Raw genomic sequence first — 16219 nt, 5'->3', positions numbered from 1 at the left:
ACTCAAACTGATTTCAACACAAACTAACCAATACTCAGTGATTTTAACATAAACTAACCAATACTCAAAGTGATTTTAACACAAACTAACCAATACTCGTCAAAGTGGTTTCAAAGGAATCTTCCTCTCCACATCACCTGCATATTTTCCATTCCTCTCACCACTTCAAACCTCTACTCCTTTCCCTTTGTTTAGTTATAACAGGTTGAGAATGCAGGTCTGCTCGAAGGTTCTTCGGCAGGATACGGACCATCCGTTCAACCACCTTAACATATGGTGCCAAGTGTTAGTGTGTTTCATCATAACGCCGCAACTTCCACAATTTGAACATGTCGAGGAAGCATGCAATGACCACCACACAGGACGCATGTGGCCATTGGTGGTGCAGTCAAGAAGTAACGAATCAAACGGACGCCTCTGGTTCCTTTTCACTGGAAAGAACCTGGAAGGTGTTTCGTTTTGAGTCATAGATGTGTTCTGGAGGGTGCGTGGTTACATATGTGTTTGTCCTCATCTGATGAAAAGTGTGGACACACTTAGTTGGACGTGCATGTCTGTGCTCGTATCATTTACATCCTCTGGGATTAAAGTGCACGTGTTTCTGGAGTAATGTGCATGCGATCATACCTTCAGAATGGAGGTCGGAAGGAAGTTGGAAATTTCCTTCCAGAAAGAGTTTAAAAAGCCGGGATTCTTCTGAGGAACAGGTTCCTGTGTTATGGGCACATGAAAACAAGATTTGAGAATTAATCAAAGATATTGTACTGAAATAGTGATCCATGTTGAGGGTGAGGGGACACTCAGGTGAGCATTTTGTCCATATTCATTTGGTTTGAGATTCGCGGTGTTCTGCGTAGGAATGGACGAGTGGAATTCCATTCCATAGGAATTAACCACACATGAGGACTGTCATGATGTATCAACTGCACAAGCAAACTCATAGTCCCTTCTCTGATGGTATATGAATGAATGAATGATCGTTTTAAGGCCATTTTCCCCGCTAGAGCGGGGGTTAGTATTGCGGGCCCCATGACAATCATGGTTCCCTGTTTGAGGCAATGTTTTTATGGCCGGATGCCCTTCCTGACGCCAACCCTTGGTCGCCTCTTACGATGCGCAGGGATACGGTGTACCTATTCCAAACCGGGGTACACACCGGGATCATTCATCCCAGCAAATGGTACTCAATTTGCCGACCTCGGAAGGATGACAGGCTGAGTCAACCCCACTGGCGTTAATTCAGCGATCGACCGGGATTCGAACCCAGGATCCTAGGATCCCAAGCCGGCACCCTAACCGCTAAGCCAACACCAGGCTTGATTTCGAGGATGGTATGTACTACAATTTATTGACAGGTGTGGGAGAGGAAAGGTTTGCTGACAATCCCACATCAGGGATTTGAACCTGGGATCGCAGCATCCTGACCACAGGTTCCAATTGGAACATCTAACAGCCCAACGCAGAACAGATTTCCCCTCACTATCAGGAAAAAGTGTTTGTGAAGGAATTAATGTTGCCATGCGCGAATAAAACCGAGAAGGTTGGAAGGCTGATGGAGATTTTTTTCTGAGAATATGAACAGAAGCTCCCAGAGATGCTGCAGGCCAGGAACTAGATCATATAGTACCATTACCAACACTAGTCAATGTGATTTCAACCCCAACTAACGAACACTAGTCAATGTGATTTCAACACAAACAAAACACTACTCATCAAAGTGATTTAAACACTAACTAACCAATACTCATCAAAGTGATTTCAACACAAACTAACCAATACTCATCAAAGTGATTTCAACACAAACGAACCACAACTTGTTAAAGTGATTTCAACCCAAACTAACCAATACTCATCAAAGTGATTTCTACCCAAACTAACCAATACTCGTCAAGGTGATTTCAACCCAAACGCGCCAATACTCGTGAAAGTGATTTCAACCCAAACTAACCAATACTCGTCAAAGTGATTTCAACCCAAACTAACTAATAATCTTCAAAATGATTTCAACCCAAACTAACCAATACTCGCCAAAGTGATTTCAACGCAAACGAACCAAAACTTGTTGAAATGATTTCAACCGAAATAAACCAATACCCGTAAAGGTGATTTCAACCAAGATTAACCAATACTCGCCAAAGTGATTTCAACACAAAGGAACCACAACTTGTTAAAGTGATTTCAACGCAAACTAAACAATACTCGTCAAAGTGGATTCAAGCCAAACTGACCAATACTCGTCAAAGTGATTTCAACCCAAACTGACCAATACTCGCCAAAGTGATTTCAACCCAAACTAACTAATACTCTTCAAATTGATTTCAACCCAAACAAACCAATACTCGCCAAAGTGATTTCAACACAAACGAACCAAAACTTGTTGAAGTGATTACAACACAAACTAACCAATACTCGTCAAAGTGATGTCAACCTAAACTAACCAATACTCGTAAAGGTGATTTCAACCCAAACTAACCAATACTCGCCAAAGTGGTTTCAACCAAAGCTACCCAATACTCATCAAAGTGACTTCAACCCAAACTAACTTACACTGTCAAAGTGATTTCAACCCGAACTAACTTATACTCGTCAAAGTGACTTCAACCCAAACTAACTTATACTCGTCAAAGTGACTTCAACCCAAACTAACTTATACTCGTCAAAGTTCAATCCCACGAGCACGAGTCAATGTGATTTCAATCCCAGCTAACCAACACCAGTCAATATGATTTCAATCCCAGCTAACCAACACGAGTCAATATGATTTCAATCCCAGCTAACCAACACGAGTCAATATGATTTCATTCCCAGTTAACCAACACCAGTCAAAATGATTTCAATGCCAGCTAACCAACACGAGTCAATATGATTTCAATCCCAGCTAACCAACACCAGTCAATATGATTTCAATGCCAGCTAACCAACACCAGTCAATATGATTTCAATGCCAGCTAACCAACATCAGTCAATATGATTTCAATGCCAGCTAACCAACACCAGTCAATATGATTTCAATGCCAGCTAACCAACATCAGTCAATATGATTTCAATGCCAGCTAACCAACACCAGTCAATATGATTTCAATGCCAGCTAACCAACACCAGTCAATATGATTTCAATCCCAGCTAACCAACATCAGTCAATATGATTTCAATGCCAGCTAACCAACACCAGTCAATATGATTTCAATGCCAGCTAACCAACACCAGTCAATATGATTTCAATGCCAGCTAACCAACACCAGTCAATATGATTTCAATCCCAGCTAACCAACATCAGTCAATATGATTTCAATGCCAGCTAACCAACACCAGTCAATATGATTTCAATCCCAGCTAACCAACACCAGTCAATATGATTTCAATGCCAGGTAACCAACACCAGTCAATATGATTTCATTCCCAGCTAACCAACACGAGTCAATATGATTTCAATCCCAGCTAACCAACACCAGTCAATATGATTTCAATGCCAGCTAACCAACACCAGTCAATATGATTTCAATCCCAGCTAGCAAAACACCAGTCAATATGATTTCAATGCCAGCTAACCAACACCAGTCAATATGATTTCAATGCCAGCTAACCAACACCAGTCAATATGATTTCAATCCCAGCTAGCAAAACACCAGTCAATATGATTTCAATGCCAGCTAACCAACACCAGTCAATATGATTTCAATCCCAGCTAACCAACACCAGTCAATATGATTTCAATCCCAGCTAGCAAAACACCAGTCAATATGATTTCAATGCCAGCTAACCAACACCAGTCAATATGATTTCAATGCCAGCTAACCAACACCAGTCAATATGATTTCAATCCCAGCTAGCAAAACACCAGTCAATATGATTTCAATGCCAGCTAACCAACACCAGTCAATATGATTTCAATCCCAGCTAACCAACACCAGTCAATATGATTTCAATGCCAGCTAACCAACACGAGTCAATATGATTTCAATCCAAGCTAACCAACACCATTCAATGTGATTTCAACCCAAACTAACAAACACGAGTCAATGTGATTTCAATCCAACTAATGAACACTAGACAATGTGATTTCAACCCAAACTAACAAACACAAGTCAATGTGATTTCAATCCAACTATTGAACACTAGTCAATGTGATTTCAACCCAAACTAACCAATACGAGTCAATGTGATATAAACCGAAATTAACCAACACCAGTCAATGTGATTTCAATCCCAACTAACGAACACTAGTCAATGTGATTTCAACACAAACAAAACACTACTCATCAAAGTGATTTCTACCCAAACTAACCAATACTCATCAAAGTCATTTCAACACAAACTAACCATTGCTCGCTAAAGTGATTTCAACCCAAACTAACCAATACTCATCAAAGTGATTTAACCCAAACTTACCAATACTCATCAAAGTGATTTCAACCTAAACTAACCAATACTCATCAAAGTGATTTCAACACAAACTAACCAATACTCATCAAAGTGATTTCAACCCAAACTAACCAATGCTCATCAAAGTTATTTCAACACAAACTAACCAATGCTCACCAAAGTGATTTCAACAGAAACGAACCAAAACTTGTTGAAGTGATTTCAACACAAACTAACCAATACTCGTCAAAGTGATTTCAATCTAAATTAACCAATACTCATCAAAGTGATTTCAACCCAAACTAACCAATACTCATCAAAGTGATTTTAACCCAAACTAACTAATAATCTTCAAAATGATTTCAACCCAAACTAACCAATACTCGCCAAAGTGATTTCAACACAAACGAACCAAAACTTGTTGAAGTGATTTCAACACAAACTAACCAATACTCGTCAAAGTGATTTCAACCCAAACTAACCAATACTCGTCAAAGTGATTTCACCCTAAATTAACCAATACTCATCAAAGTGATTTCAACCCAAACTAACCAATACTCATCAAAGTGATTTCAACCCAAACTAACCAATACTCATCAAAGTGATTTAGCCCAAACTAACCAATACTCATCAAAGTGATTTCAACCCAAACTAACCAATACTCATCAAAGTGATTCAACCCAAACGAACCAATACTCGACAAAGTGATTTCAACCCCAACTCACCAATCCCAGTCAATGTGATTTCAACCCCAACTCACCAACACTCGTCAAAGTGATTTAAATTCAAACTAGAACGGCACTCAGTCGAAAGCACACCTCCGCCTGGTTGGCCACGTCACTCAATGGTGAAGAATCACTTTTAAAATTCCACTATCTGGATCCGGATCACCAAAATTGAATCGATTCTTCCTTGTCACACACACAACCTGTCCAACAAGTTTCGTCCAAATCCATCCACAACTTTTTGAAATATCCTGCAATATTTATCAACACAATATGTGATATTATATCCGTGTAATCCGTGAAATATAATGTGATATTATATAATGTGATAATAATAATTACAATATAATGTGATATTATATCCGTGAAATATCCACAATAATTCACCAAATGTCCGTCCGTCCATCTGTCTGTCTGTCTGTTCGAAGGTACCGTAAAAACTGCTGAACCGATCGCAAAGATATTTTGGGTGGATAATCCTGGGATCCCCAGGAGTAAAATAGGCCATTTAGTTTTCCCAATTTCAGCTTTGGTCTCCAGCATTCTCAGGTTTGGACTCCCGCATAACATTCGCGTTCGCATGACGTTCATTGTTCTCATTGTGACGACGCACAAACGGCTGCACACGGGAAAGCAACATGTCTCCATCGATCGCTAACAGATCGCTGTCTCCATCGATCTTGCCAATGACGTAACAGCTGTCGGCTCAAAATCCTTTTAACTGTTGATTTGGTACAGTTACACGTATCGGGAATTTGGTACACGTATCGGAAGTACATACGACACAGCGATTGTGAACACTATTATCGATCACGATCACCACGATCATGGTGTATCGATCACGATTTGAAACACGATGGAATAATATTTACCGATATAAACAGTGATGTGGCTTTTATTGAAATTCTAAAGATACTGTTTTGATTTTGATGATTCGCGTGTGATATGATTCAACGGATGTTTATATAAATCGTTTAAAATTTAAAAAAACCTTCAATTTCTGATATTTTGCCTTTTCATTTGGGCCTCCCAATTGAAGCCCCGCCCATAGGGCGGGTACCGTTGCTAGTTAATTTAATCTACAACATTGGACTGAGAACTCGGTCGATAAATGTCGGAGGAAACGCATGAAGAAACCGTCCGTTTAAAACTCACCTCTTTGAAGATGTCACCCCGTCCATGGTGGTAAATGGGGTGAAAGATGGTAATTGTAGATAGTACGAGGAAAAAGAGCACGATGAGACACGACACAACCTTCATGTTTCGCTTCTCTCGAACAATGGGAGGAACAGCGATTGTGCGTTCAAATATATATACCGAGAGCAACTGTAACCATGGAGACAGAGAAGCCAACGGATAACTAGATCGGTGAAGGAGCTGTGCTCCCACGTAATCGGAAGAATGGACGCGACAAAAAGCTGGAATTCGTCCGAGTTTCTTTATTGTCACAAAACAACTCGGGTACTCTGAAAAGCCCGTTTATCGGGCAGCAATATATATACACACGTTATCCCGGAGCGTTTGCCCGGGAAAGGCGAGAGGGGGCGTGGCCGGGCGTCCCGGCCGCGGCCTGGCAAGTCGAGGGCGGGCATGGCCGGGCGTGCCCGGGCATGCCCGGGCGTCCCGGCCGAGGCCTGGCAAGTTGAGCGCGGGCCTGCCCGGGCGTCCTGGACGAGCCCCGCATGGTGATCGCTCCGCGTCCTTGGTAGGTGCAAGGCGATTGTGTAAACCCAGCGGTAGCCGCTACACACGTCCCCCCAGAATCGACTTGCACCGGCAGGGTCAATTTGAGGGGGGTCCTGATGACCCGGCCGAAGCGACCCCTGGCGGGTCGTGGGGGGGGGGGGGGGGGTCCGGCGTGGTGGTGGGCGGTCGAGTGGGGGACACCGTGGACGGGGGGCGGCCTCGCCGCGGCGGAAGGGCCAACCGTGGCGGTTGGTCGATGTCCACGTGCGCCGGCTTGAGGCGGTCCACCGCAATCCGGTCCGACCTGCCGCCGATGTCGATGACGAACGACTTGTCGTCCCGTCGCAGGACCCGGAAGGGCCCGTCGTACGGCGGCCGGAGTGGCCCCCGATGTGCGTCATGATGCACAAAAACGTACTCCGCTGTGTGAAGCGCTGGGGGGACGTAGGACTGGGGGTCACCGTGGTGGGATGTTGGCACGGGGGCAAACCGTCGGGCGGCCTCCTGGAGGTCCGAGCGCTGGTGAGCTGCGGACCAGGGACTGGTAGCGTCGGGCACGAATTCGCCCGGGACGCGTAGCGCCTGGCCGTATACAAGCTCGGCGGTGGATGCCCGGAAGTCCTCCTTGGGGGCCCTGCGGAGGCCCAAAAGGACCCACGGCAGCCGGTCGGCCCAACCGCCGTCTTGAAGGCCGGCCATGAGCGCGGCCTTCATGGAGCGGTGGAATCACTCGCACAACCCGTTGGCTTGGGGGTGGTAGGCCGTAGTACGGTGGAGCTTGACCCCCAGGTTGCAGGCGACCGCGCCCCACAGCTCGGAGGTGAACTGCGGTCCGAGGGCCGACGAGATGTCCGCCGGTGCGCCGAAGCGGGCGACCCAGGTGCCGATGAAAGCCTGCGCCACGTCGGCGGTGGTGGTGGAGATGAGGGGAACGGCCTCAGGCCACCTGGTGGTCCTGTCCACCATGGTGAGCAGGTGTGTGAACCCCCGTGATGGGGGGAGGGGGCCCACCAGATCCACGTTGACGTGGTCGAAACGTCGTTCGGGCACGGTGAAAGGTGCCAGCGGGGCCTGGGTGTGTCGGTGGACCTTGGCCTGTTGGCAGGCTGTGCAGGTGCTGGTCCAATCGCGGACGTCCCGTCGAAGGCCGTGCCAGACGAATCGCGCCGACACCAGCTTCTGGGAAGCTTTCCGGCCCGGGTGGGAAAGGCCGTGGAGGGAGGCGAAGATGCGGCGTTGCCAGGTAATGGGCACGATGGGGCGAGGCTGGCCTTGGGAGACGTCGCAGAGCAGGACAGTGTCCGCGAAGGGGATGTCGGCCAGGCGGAGGCCCGTGTCCGCCGCCCGGAGGGCTTGCACCGTGGTGTCGGTGGTTTGGTCCGCCGCCATAAGCGCGAAGTCCACGCCGAGGTGGACCGCGTTCGCGCTGGCCCGAGAAAGGCAGTCGGCCACGGCGTTGTTTTTGCCGGCGACGTGCCGGATGTCCGTGGTAAACTCCGACACGGCGGAGAGGTGGCGCTGTTGGCGGGCCGACCACGGCTCCGTGACCTTGGCCATTGCGTAAACCAACGGCTTGTGGTCGACGAACGCCGTGAAGGGTCGGTCCTCCAGGAGGTGGCGGAAATGGCGAACGGCCAGGTGTAGAACGAGGAGCTCACGGTCAAACGTGCTATATTTGAGCTCGTTCGGCCGGAGCTGCCGGCTGAAAAAAGCGAGTGGCTGCCAAACCCCGTTCACCCATTGCTCATGTACGGCGCCCACCGCGTAGTCGGAGGCATCCGTGGTGAGGGCGATGGGAGCGTTGAGCACCGGGTGAGCGAGCAGTGTTGCGTCGGCGAGGGCCCGCTTTGAGCTTTGGAAGGCCGCGTCCATTGCTGCGGACCAGACGACGTCGTGCTTGGCCGGCTTGCCCCGGAGGGCTTCGTAGAGGGGCCGCATGAGTTGAGCAGCGCGGGGCACGAAGCGGTGATAGAAATTCACCATTCACAGGAATTCCTGCAGGGCCTTTATGGAGCGGGGCCGCGAAAACGTGGTGATGGCCTCGACCTTGGTTGGCAGCGGCACGGCCCCGTTCTTGGTGATGTGGTGGCCCAAAAAATCAACGGCCGTCGTGCCGAAGTGGCATTTGGCCGGGTTGACGATGAGGCCGTGCTCGCTGAGGCGCCCGAACAGTGTTCGGAGGTGGAGGAGGTGCTCGGCCCGGGACGTGCTGGCGACGAGGATGTCGTCCAGGTAAACGAAGAGGAACGGCAGGTCACGCAGCACGCCGTCCATCAAGCGCTGGAACGCCTGAGCCGCGTTCTTGAGGCCAAACGGCATCCGTAGGAATTCGAATAAGCCGAACGGCGTGATGACGGTCGTTTTAGGGACGTCGGCCGCCCTGACAGGTACCTGGTGATATCCCCGTATGAGATCGATTTTTGAAAAAATGACCCGTCCTGCCAGACGGGCGGAGAAGTCTTGGATGTGCGGGATCGGATACCTGTCGGGGGTGGTAGCGTCGTTAAGGCGGCGGTAGTCGCCACATGGGCGCCAGCCGCCCCCTGGTTTTGGGACGATGTGTAGTGGCGAAGCCCACGCGCTATCGGAGCGCCGCACGATGCCGAGGTGTTCCAAAGCGTCGAACTCGGCTTTGGCCACGGCGAGCTTGGCTGGGTCGAGGCGGCGGGCGCTGGCGTAGACCGGCGGGCCCGTGGTTGGTATGTGGTGCTCGATCCCATGTCGTACTGCGACGGCCGAAAACGTCAACGAACCAATGCTCACCAAAGTGATTTCAACACAAACGAACCAAAACTTGTTGAAGTGATTTCAACACAAACTAACCAATACTCGTCAAAGTGATTTCAACCTAAATTAACCAATACTCATCAAATTGATTTCATCCCAAACTAACCAATACTTATCAACGTGATTTTAACCCAAACTAACTAATAATCTTCAAAATGATTTCAACCCAAACTAACCAATACTCGCCAAAGTGATTTCAACACAAACGAACCAAAACTTGTTGAAGTGATTTCAACACAAACTAACCAATACTCGTCAAAGTGATTTCACCCTAAATTAACCAATACTCATCAAAGTGATTTCAACCCAAACTAACCAATACTCATCAAAGTGATTTCAACCCCAACTCACCAACACTCGTCAAAGTGATTTAAATTCAAACTAGAACGGCACTCAGTCGAAAGCACACCTCCGCCTGGTTGGCCACGTCACTCAATGGTGAAGAATCACTTTTAAAATTCCACTATCTGGATCCGGATCACCAAAATTGAATCGATTCTTCCTTGTCACACACACAACCTGTCCAACAAGTTTCGTCCAAATCCATCCACAACTTTTTGAAATATCCTGCAATATTTATCAACACAATATGTGATATTATATCCGTGTAATCCGTGAAATATAATGTGATATTATATAATGTGATAATAATAATTACAATATAATGTGATATTATATCCGTGAAATATCCACAATAATTCACCAAATGTCCGTCCGTCCATCTGTCTGTCTGTCTGTTCGAAGGTACCGTAAAAACTGCTGAACCGATCGCAAAGATATTTTGGGTGGATAATCCTGGGATCCCCAGGAGTAAAATAGGCCATTTAGTTTTCCCAATTTCAGCTTTGGTCTCCAGCATTCTCAGGTTTGGACTCCCGCATAACATTCGCGTTCGCATGACGTTCATTGTTCTCATTGTGACGACGCACAAACGGCTGCACACGGGAAAGCAACATGTCTCCATCGATCGCTAACAGATCGCTGTCTCCATCGATCTTGCCAATGACGTAACAGCTGTCGGCTCAAAATCCTTTTAACTGTTGATTTGGTACAGTTACACGTATCGGGAATTTGGTACACGTATCGGGAGTACATACGACACAGCGATTGTGAACACTATTATCGATCACGATCACCACGATCATGGTGTATCGATCACGATTTGAAACACGATGGAATAATATTTACCGATATAAACAGTGATGTGGCTTTTATTGAAATTCTAAAGATACTGTTTAGATTTTGATGATTCGCGTGTGATATGATTCAACGGATGTTTATATAAATCGTTTAAAATTTAAAAAAACCTTCAATTTCTGATATTTTGCCTTTTCATTTGGGCCTCCCAATTGAAGCCCCGCCCATAGGGCGGGTACCGTTGCTAGTTAATTTAATCTACAACATTGGACTGAGAACTCGGTCGATAAATGTCGGAGGAAACGCATGAAGAAACCGTCCGTTTAAAACTCACCTCTTTGAAGATGTCACCCCGTCCATGGTGGTAAATGGGGTGAAAGATGGTAATTGTAGATAGTACGAGGAAAAAGAGCACGATGAGACACGACACAACCTTCATGTTTCGCTTCTCTCGAACAATGGGAGGAACAGCGATTGTGCGTTCAAATATATATACCGAGAGCAACTGTAACCATGGAGACAGAGAAGCCAACGGATAACTAGATCGGTGAAGGAGCTGTGCTCCCACGTAATCGGAAGAATGGACGCGACAAAAAGCTGGAATTCGTCCGAGTTTCTTTATTGTCACAAAACAACTCGGGTACTCTGAAAAGCCCGTTTATCGGGCAGCAATATATATACACACGTTATCCCGGAGCGTTTGCCCGGGAAAGGCGAGAGGGGGCGTGGCCGGGCGTCCCGGCCGCGGCCTGGCAAGTCGAGGGCGGGCATGGCCGGGCGTGCCCGGGCATGCCCGGGCGTCCCGGCCGAGGCCTGGCAAGTTGAGCGCGGGCCTGCCCGGGCGTCCTGGACGAGCCCCGCATGGTGATCGCTCCGCGTCCTTGGTAGGTGCAAGGCGATTGTGTAAACCCAGCGGTAGCCGCTACACACGTCCCCCCAGAATCGACTTGCACCGGCAGGGTCAATTTGAGGGGGGTCCTGATGACCCGGCCGAAGCGACCCCTGGCGGGTCGTGGGGGGGGGGGGGGTCCGGCGTGGTGGTGGGCGGTCGAGTGGGGGACACCGTGGACGGGGGGCGGCCTCGCCGCGGCGGAAGGGCCAACCGTGGCGGTTGGTCGATGTCCACGTGCGCCGGCTTGAGGCGGTCCACCGCAATCCGGTCCGACCTGCCGCCGATGTCGATGACGAACGACTTGTCGTCCCGTCGCAGGACCCGGAAGGGCCCGTCGTACGGCGGCCGGAGTGGCCCCCGATGTGCGTCATGATGCACAAAAACGTACTCCGCTGTGTGAAGCGCTGGGGGGACGTAGGACTGGGGGTCACCGTGGTGGGATGTTGGCACGGGGGCAAACCGTCGGGCGGCCTCCTGGAGGTCCGAGCGCTGGTGAGCTGCGGACCAGGGACTGGTAGCGTCGGGCACGAATTCGCCCGGGACGCGTAGCGCCTGGCCGTATACAAGCTCGGCGGTGGATGCCCGGAGGTCCTCCTTGGGGGCCCTGCGGAGGCCCAAAAGGACCCACGGCAGCCGGTCGGCCCAACCGCCGTCTTGAAGGCCGGCCATGAGCGCGGCCTTCATGGAGCGGTGGAATCACTCGCACAACCCGTTGGCTTGGGGGTGGTAGGCCGTAGTACGGTGGAGCTTGACCCCCAGGTTGCAGGCGACCGCGCCCCACAGCTCGGAGGTGAACTGCGGTCCGAGGGCCGATGAGATGTCCGCCGGTGCGCCGAAGCGGGCGACCCAGGTGCCGATGAAAGCCTGCGCCACGTCGGCGGTGGTGGTGGAGATGAGGGGAACGGCCTCAGGCCACCTGGTGGTCCTGTCCACCATGGTGAGCAGGTGTGTGAACCCCCGTGATGGGGGGAGGGGGCCCACCAGATCCACGTTGACGTGGTCGAAACGTCGTTCGGGCACGGTGAAAGGTGCCAGCGGGGCCTGGGTGTGTCGGTGGACCTTGGCCTGTTGGCAGGCTGTGCAGGTGCTGGTCCAATCGCGGACGTCCCGTCGAAGGCCGTGCCAGACGAATCGCGCCGACACCAGCTTCTGGGAAGCTTTCCGGCCCGGGTGGGAAAGGCCGTGGAGGGAGGCGAAGATGCGGCGTTGCCAGGTAACGGGCACGATGGGGCGAGGCTGGCCTTGGGAGACGTCGCAGAGCAGGACAGTGTCCGCGAAGGGGATGTCGGCCAGGCGGAGGCCCGTGTCCGCCGCCCGGAGGGCTTGCACCGTGGTGTCGGTGGTTTGGTCCGCCGCCATAAGCGTGAAGTCCACGCCGAGGTGGACCGCGTTCGCGCTGGCCCGAGAAAGGCAGTCGGCCATGGCGTTGTTTTTGCCGGCGACGTGCCGGATGTCCGTGGTAAACTCCGACACGGCGGAGAGGTGGCGCTGTTGGCGGGCCGACCACGGCTCCGTGACCTTGGCCATTGCGTAAACCAACGGCTTGTGGTCGACGAACGCCGTGAAGGGTCGGCCCTCCAGGAGGTGGCGGAAATGGCGAACGGCCAGGTGTAGAACGAGGAGCTCACGGTCAAACGTGCTATATTTGAACTCGTTCGGCCGGAGCTGCCGGCTGAAAAAAGCGAGTGGCTGCCAAACCCCGTTCACCCATTGCTCATGTACGGCGCCCACCGCGTAGTCGGAGGCATCCGTGGTGAGGGCGATGGGAGCGTTGAGCACCGGGTGAGCGAGCAGTGTTGCGTCGGCGAGGGCCCGCTTTGAGCTTTGGAAGGCCGCGTCCATTGCTGCGGACCAGACGACGTCGTGCTTGGCCGGCTTGCCCCGGAGGGCTTCGTAGAGGGGCCGCATGAGTTGAGCAGCGCGGGGCACGAAGCGGTGATAGAAATTCACCATTCCCAGGAATTCCTGCAGGGCCTTTATGGAGCGGGGCCGCGAAAACGTGGTGATGGCCTCGACCTTGGTTGGCAGCGGCACGGCCCCGTTCTTGGTGATGTGGTGGCCCAAAAAATCAACGGCCGTCGTGCCGAAGTGGCATTTGGCCGGGTTGACGATGAGGCCGTGCTCGCTGAGGCGCCCGAACAGTGTTCTGAGGTGGAGGAGGTGCTCGGCCCGGGACGCGCTGGCGACGAGGATATCGTCCAGGTAGACGTAGACAAAATCCAAGTCGCGCAGGACGCTGTCCATCAGTCGCTGGAACGCCTGAGCCGCATTCTTCAGACCGAAGGGCATGCGCAGGAACTCGAAGAGTCCGAATGGCGTGATGACCGCCGTCTTCGGGACGTCCTCCGGCCTGACGGGGACCTGATGGTAGCCGCGTATGAGGTCCACCTTCGAGAAGAAGGACCTGCCCGCCAAACGGGCGGAAAAGTCCTGAATGTGGGGGACGGGGTAGCGGTCGGGAGTCGTGGCGTCATTGAGACGGCGATAGTCCCCGCACGGTCGCCATCCCCCGCCGGGCTTCGGCACGATGTGCAGCGGTGACGCCCAAGCGCTCTCTGAGCGCCGAACGATGCCGAGTCGCTCCAGGGTAGCGAACTCCGCTTTTGCCACCGCCAGCTTCGTCGGCTCGAGGCGGCGTGCCCGGGCGTAGACCGGTGGCCCGACGGTGGGGATGTGATGGGCCACCCCGTGCTTGACGGCCCCCGCCGAGAAGGTGGGCCGCGTGAGGGCCGGGAAGCCGGCGAGGAGGCGGGTGAATGCGTCCGTTGCCGGAAGCGTACAGACCAACGTGGCCGGAACCGAATCGTTCGGCAAGCCGCTTGGCAAGCCGCTCGTTGAGCTGGGCAACGCACATGCGAGCGAGCTGAACGTCTCGGCCTGGACAAGCCGTCTGCGCTTGACGTCGACCAGGAGCCCATTAGCGCACAGGAAGTCCGCGCCAAGCAGTGCCATGGGCACGTCGGCGGTGACGAACGTCCATCGGAAAACCTGCCCTCCAAACCGCAGAGAGAGGCAGCGTTTTCCGTACGTACGGATGGGCGTCCCGTTCGCGGCAAGCAGCGCGGGGCCCCCACCCGTGGCGTGCTTGTCTGACGTGCCGGCGGGAATGACACTCACCTGTGCTCCCGTGTCGCACAGGTAACGGCGCCCGGAGAAGGTGTCCGTTATGAACAGCAGGCTGCTCGAACGGCCGGCGCTCATCGCCACAATTGAGCGCCGGCCCGGGCGTTTCCCGACCCGTTGAAGGAGCACGGCGGATGACACCGCCGAGCTTCGTGGCCGAACTTGGCGTGGAACCAGCACCAGGTGGTGGAGCTGGAGGAGTGCGGCTGGCTCCGCCAGGCCGGTGGAGTCGACGGGTTTCCCCGCGGTGGCGGTTTTCGCCGCGGCGGTGGGCGGGGCGTGGCGGCGTTCACGAGGTGCGTATCAGCATGCTGCTGAACCACAGCGTGCTGTAGAAGATGATGCTGTGGAACATCAGCGTGCTGTAGAAGATGATGCTGTGGAACATCAGCGTGCTGTAGAAGATGATGCTGTGGAACATCAGCGTGCTGTAGAAGATGATGCTGTGGAACATCAGCGTCGAAGGCCGTGACGGCCACGCCAACGCTCGCCCGCGTGTCCGAAGCGGCGAAGTACTTGTCCGCCTCGGCCGCCAATGCTCGGGGTTCCGTTAGCCCGGTCCCGGCCAACGCGAGGCGAACCTGCGCTGGAAGTTGGCGACGGAAAAGCGCCCGGAATAGCGAACCGGGGGCTTCGTCGCCCAACAGTGACAGCATATGGTCCATTCGGACCGACGGGCGCGTCTCACCGAGCTCGGGGAGATCCAGGAGGCGGTCGGCCCGTGCGTCGTCCGTGAGGCTGAACGTGGCTAGGAGTAGCCGCTTGAGTGCCTCGTACTTGTGGCCGTCCGGTGGGTGGCGAAGGATGGACACAACTCGAGCGGCCGTGCCGGGCCCGAGGGAGGCGACGACGTGGCAGTAGCGCGTGTCATCGCCGGTGAGGTGCCGAAGCTGAAATTGGGCTTCGGCCTGGACGAACCAGACTTCGGCCTGAGCCTCCCAAAATTCCGGAAGTTTGACGAAGGCGGCCATGGCGATGGCGTCGCGTGTGGAAGGATCGCTCCGGCAGATCCAACGTCGAGGGTCACCAGTAAAGCGCGGCGTTACGCGCGCTGCTTGTGAGCAAGGAGGAAGCGGACAAGCGGTAACATATAAACGTCTTTATTGTAAGACTACACTGTAACACTCAACTCCTCCGGGCTGGTCGCCCGGGGTATATCATGAGGCCACGCCTACCCCTCGGGCGTGGCCACCGCCCACTCGGTGCGTGGAATGATGTCACCACGCCAGTGGGCTTTTGTGTCCGCCACAATATAATATTATATCCGTGTAATATAATGTGATATTATATAATGTGATAATAATAATTACAATATAATGTGATATTATATCCGTGAAATATCCACAATAATTCACCAAATGTCCGTCCGTCCATCTGTCTGTCTGTCTGTTCGAAGGTACCGTAAAAACTGCTGAACCGATCGCAAAGATATTTTGGGTGGATAATCCTGGGATCCCCAGGAGTAAAATAGGCCATTTAGTTTTCCCAATTTCAGCTTTGGTCTCCA

General features: G+C 52.1%; 1 protein-coding gene across 1 annotated transcript in view; it reads right to left on the bottom strand.

Moving 5' to 3' along the window:
* The window catches only part of LOC144888853 (uncharacterized), a 79283-nt gene that overhangs the window by 23212 nt on the left and 39852 nt on the right, over positions 1-16219 (bottom strand). Inside the window, 1 exon segment of the mRNA XM_078768371.1 lies at positions 13108-13993. Within this exon segment, the coding sequence (XP_078624497.1) occupies positions 13108-13993 (886 nt within the window).

Source organism: Myxine glutinosa, chromosome 14 (genome assembly GCF_964187855.1).
Source record: "Myxine glutinosa chromosome 14, kmMyxGlut1.1, whole genome shotgun sequence".
Classification (NCBI taxonomy): Eukaryota; Metazoa; Chordata; class Myxini; order Myxiniformes; family Myxinidae; genus Myxine; species Myxine glutinosa.
This window is presented reverse-complemented; position numbering and strand designations above follow the sequence as displayed.